The sequence below is a fragment of the Echinops telfairi genome, unplaced genomic scaffold (genome assembly GCF_000313985.2).
Source record: "Echinops telfairi isolate 266 unplaced genomic scaffold, ASM31398v2 ScPeMD7_5;HRSCAF=22, whole genome shotgun sequence".
NCBI lineage: Eukaryota > Metazoa > Chordata > Mammalia > Afrosoricida > Tenrecidae > Echinops > Echinops telfairi.
Window position 1 is genome coordinate 30111485 of NW_022103901.1, and position 4224 is coordinate 30115708.

The 4224-nt window shown below is 66.8% G+C and overlaps 1 protein-coding gene across 1 annotated transcript in view; it reads left to right on the top strand.

Annotated features, from left to right (window-relative positions):
* BAIAP3 (BAI1 associated protein 3) overlaps positions 1-4224 on the top strand; it is a 12281-nt gene that overhangs the window by 4946 nt on the left and 3111 nt on the right. Inside the window, exons 3-22 of the mRNA XM_045286025.1 lie at positions 58-144; positions 231-297; positions 382-595; positions 871-915; positions 998-1075; positions 1157-1259; positions 1375-1482; positions 1570-1665; positions 1761-1864; positions 1937-2057; positions 2349-2473; positions 2568-2658; positions 2755-2811; positions 2887-2984; positions 3070-3121; positions 3206-3336; positions 3454-3577; positions 3649-3792; positions 3890-3970; positions 4058-4216. Of these exons, the coding sequence (XP_045141960.1) occupies positions 58-144; positions 231-297; positions 382-595; positions 871-915; positions 998-1075; positions 1157-1259; positions 1375-1482; positions 1570-1665; positions 1761-1864; positions 1937-2057; positions 2349-2473; positions 2568-2658; positions 2755-2811; positions 2887-2984; positions 3070-3121; positions 3206-3336; positions 3454-3577; positions 3649-3792; positions 3890-3970; positions 4058-4216 (2085 nt within the window). The remainder of the gene's footprint in view (positions 1-57; positions 145-230; positions 298-381; positions 596-870; positions 916-997; positions 1076-1156; positions 1260-1374; positions 1483-1569; positions 1666-1760; positions 1865-1936; positions 2058-2348; positions 2474-2567; positions 2659-2754; positions 2812-2886; positions 2985-3069; positions 3122-3205; positions 3337-3453; positions 3578-3648; positions 3793-3889; positions 3971-4057; positions 4217-4224) is intronic.

A 4224-nucleotide genomic window follows, 5' to 3' on the forward strand; every position in this document is an offset into this window, starting at 1 on the left:
GTGGCGCTGGGTGGTGGGGGGGGGGGGCCGGAGGCGCCTCTGCCTGGCCCCCCAGAGGGCTCAGCCGGCCCTCGCTGCCCTCAGGTGTTCAACCTCAACTCGGAAGAGCTCTCGGAGGCCGTGGGGCGCGTGAGGAAGGCCAAGGTAAACTCTGCGACGTGGCGCTGGGTGGTGGTGGGGGGGGGCCGGAGGTGGCTCTACCTGCCCCGGCTCACAGTGCCCCTCCACAGGCTCCTGCCTACGCGCTCAAAGTCTCCGTTGTGCGGGCAAAGAACCTGCTGGCCAAGGACCCCAACGGTGAGTAGGCTGGTCGCCAGGCCAGGGTGCCCAGCGGGGTCGAGGCGGCCGGCCAAGTGACAGGGTGACACGCCTCGCCCCTAGGCTTCAGCGACCCTTACTGCATGCTGGGAATCCTGCCAGCCTCGGGCGCGCCACGGGAGCCCACCCGCAAGGAACAGCGCTTCAGTTTCCGCAAGGGCGGCAGGCGCAGTGGCAGCAGCGGAGGTCCCCGGGATCCTCTGCCCGCCAAGTGCATCCAGGTCACCGAGGTCAAGAGCAGCACCCTGAACCCCGTGTGGAACGAGAACTTCCTCTTGTGAGCCCCCTGTGGCTGTCCTGAGTGCAGGGTGGTGGGGACAGGAGGGTGTCGATTGGGTGGGGTTAGTCATACCCCCGGAGGAGGGATGAGATCCTGCTTTGCCTCCTGGGCACACAGCAAGCGATAATACATGGCAGGGCCTGATCCAGTCCCAGTACCTTGTTCCCAAAGGAGAAGACAGGCACCCCCCACTGTGTGTTCCCCCCACCCCCTGCCATGCCAGCCTTGGGCAGAGCCTGCCCAGGTCCTCATGGCCTCCCTGTCCTTGGCAGTGAAATCGAGGACGTGAGCACGGACCAGCTACACCTGGACATCTGGTATGGGCCCAGGGAGTGGTATCTCTGGTCAGCAGCGGTGGCGGCAAGGACCTGGGCTGAACCAGGCCCCTGCCGCCCCCAGGGACCACGATGACGATGTGTCCTTGGTGGAAGCCTGTGGGAAGCTGAATGAGGTCATGGGCCTGAAGGGCATGGGCAGGTAGGGGCCTTGGACCCAACCCTGTGCCTACACAGCTGGCTCCCTGGGACCACTGACCAACACCCCCTCTTCCCCACCCAGGTATTTTAAACTGATTGTTAAGTCTGCAAGGGCGAATGGGACAGCTAGCCCCTCTGAGGACCACACGGATGACTTTCTGGGGAGCCTCAACATACCCCTGCGAGTGAGTGGGGGGGTGGCGGGGCTACATATTCACTAATCTCAGGGTCCATGATAGCAGAGGGGCCCAGAGGGAGGGAGCAGCTGGAAGGTAGGCCTGAGCCCCTCTGTCCCCGCAGGAAGTGCCCGTGGCTGGCCAAGACCGCTGGTTCAAGTTGGAGCCCAGATCCAGTGCTTCCAGAGTGCAGGGCGAGTGCCACCTGGTCCTCAAGCTCATCACCACGCAGGTGGGCAGACATCGGGCCCACCTGCCCTAATCCCCCCTCCGGGAGGGAACCTCAACAGGGCTGGTGACAGCAGGTCCTGCCTTGCAGAGAGACACCAGCCTGAGCCAGAGTGGCCGCTCTAGCTTCACGTCCTACCTGATGCTGCTTCAGAGCCTGCTGCAGTTTGAGCACCGCGCTGAGGAGGTAGCTGGCTGGTGCCCTGGGCCCCCTATGCTGAGCCCTAGGGCCAGGGGGGCCGGCAAGGACTCCCTCTCATCCCCCACACACCCCTTCCCCAGCCCAACTCCAGTAACTGGTGTGGTGAACTCAGCGGGCCAGCGACCACCATCCTCTCACTACATGGTGCCCAGGGCAACCTGTCGCCACTGCAGCTGGCTGTCCTGTGAGTGGGGTTGGGGTGGGCAGGCAGGGGCCGGCCTGGACGACATTTCCCTGACTGGTCCAGCCCCCACAGGCACTGGCAGGTCAGCAGCCGCCACCACCAGACTCGTTCCCTGGACTATGGCTACCTGCTGGGACTACTGGAGGACATGCAGGCACTGTGGGAGGAGGCTGCTTCACTGCCCCAGGAGCAGGTGGGCACCAATGGCTGGACTCGGCCCACTGTGTGGATGGGCCCCAGGGGAAGGCGGCCATGCCCCAGCAGCAGCACCACAGGTCAGGCAAGGCTGCTCAGGTTTCAGGGACAGCTGCTGGAGGGGAGACCCTGGGGTACACCGGGATGCATGAGTCGGAAGGCTGAGTGGGGTGGTGCTGCAGCTGCCTGGGGTGGGAGGCAAGGCATGGAAAGGGAAGGTGCTTGTGGATGACAGTGGGGGTCCCACTGAGGGGCTTTAGCTCTCCCTCGACTCCCCCACCCACCCCAGGAACAGAGCCTGGCTGACAGTTTCTTGGCGTTTTCCGAATTTGCACTGCGGCTGCTGCGCAGACTCCGGAGCTACTTTCCAGCCACCAACAGCACTGCTGTCTCCCGCCTGGAGCTTCTGCTCAAGTAGGTGCCTGCGGGTGGGCCCAGGAGAGGGAAGGCAAGAGGACGGGGCAGGGGCGGCCCCCAGTCAGCAGCGCCCCGCTGTCCGCTCACCCAGGTGTCTGGGCAAGCTCCAGTTCTTCCAGGCTTCCCTTAAGACCTGCCCCTTCGAGAACGATCTGAATTTGGACATCGCGGCCACCCTGAAGGTACCCGGGGCGTGAAGGGGTGGGGGTTCCTGGCCCTGACCCAACCCGCTGACCGCTCCTGCCCCGCCCATGCTGCCCACGTGGCTTCCGTTGCAGAGAGGCACCTGTGAGTGGTTCGCCGAGCTCCTAGCCGCGAAGAGTCCCCGCGAGCAGGTGCTGCGCCGGGCGCGGCGGGCCGGGTCGGGCCGCGGGTCGTGCGCACGGGGGACGAATGGGCCTCTCTTGCAGCCGGCGCCGCAGCGCCTCCCAGGGCTGGTGGAGCTGGCCGACGCCGTCTACGCGGACCTGCAAGTCGCCGACAGCATCTATGCCAGCCTCTTCCACAGGTGGGCGGTGCGGCGAGGGGGTCAGAAGCTGGGGGCGGGGCTAGTCAGCCGGGACACCGAGCTGAGGTGACAGCCTCCTTTGCAGTCTCCTGAAGGTGGACTTCTTCACCCTCACCTCCTGGCAGCTGGAGCGTCTGGTGAGGAGAAACCTTGGTCCAGGCGTCCCGCTGGGCGGGGGGTGGCCCCCGGGTGGCCAGCGCTGACCCCGCCCTCCCGCGCAGGTGGCCGAGGAGGCGTGCCTGCTGCTGGAGGAGCTGAGTCCCAAGATGATGCCGGAGGTGGCCACGGGGCTCTTTGAGCTGTATCTGACCCTGGCAGACACCCAGCGTCTCTGTAACAGCGTCCCCGGCCAGTGGGTGCCTTCCCTCCACCTGCCCTGAAGCTGTTAGGGGGGGGCTTCCCGGACGCCCGCCCCAACCCCCCAGGGCTGTGCATGCGCACTCTTTATTGCTGACCGCCTGTCCCACAGGGACAGCCGCTCCCTGGCCCTGGCGAGCATCCATGTGCCCTTCCTGCCGGCCATCAAGCTGTGGCTGCAGGCGCTGCGGGACCAGACCCGGTGGCGGCTGCAGAGCGCCGTGGACATGGACACGGTGAGTGGGTGCCGCCCCGCCGAGGTGGGGCTCCCTGGCGCCTGCAGCAACCCGGCCCCTTTGCTCTGCAGCTGGAGCCCGTGGACCCCACCTCCAAGCACAGTGGCTCGGCCACCACCGCGGGCCTCTGCTTCAGCCACATGCAGGAGCTCTGGCTGCGCCTGGCGTGGCCGGACCCCTCCCAGGCCCAGGTCCTGGGCGCCCAGCTGGGCCAGGTGCGCTGCGGAGGCGGGCGGCAGGGAGGGGTAGGGCACAGGCGACAGGACCGGGGAGGCGGCTGCAGCGCCCAGTCCCGCGTCCCCTCTACTGCAGGATCTGTGCGAGGCCGCCCTCTTCTACACGGGGCTACTGCGCAGGAAGGTGGACATGCAGCCTGGGACGGCGGCCGAGGCAGTGAGTGACCTCGGAGGAACGGGGGCGGATTGGGGTGCGGGTGAGTTTGCGCCCCCGCCCATCTTCCCTGTCCCTTATGCTCCCCAGCTCTGCGTGGTCCTCAGCGACTTGGAGCTCATTCGCAAGGCCACCGGGCAGGCGCTGAAGGGCCTGGCGTGGCCTGAGGGCGCCGGGGGACTGGAGATGGGGCACCCGAGGCCCCTGCTCAGCTGCTCGCAGACGCTGGACGACGACCTGCAGCTCGAGGCCCGCAC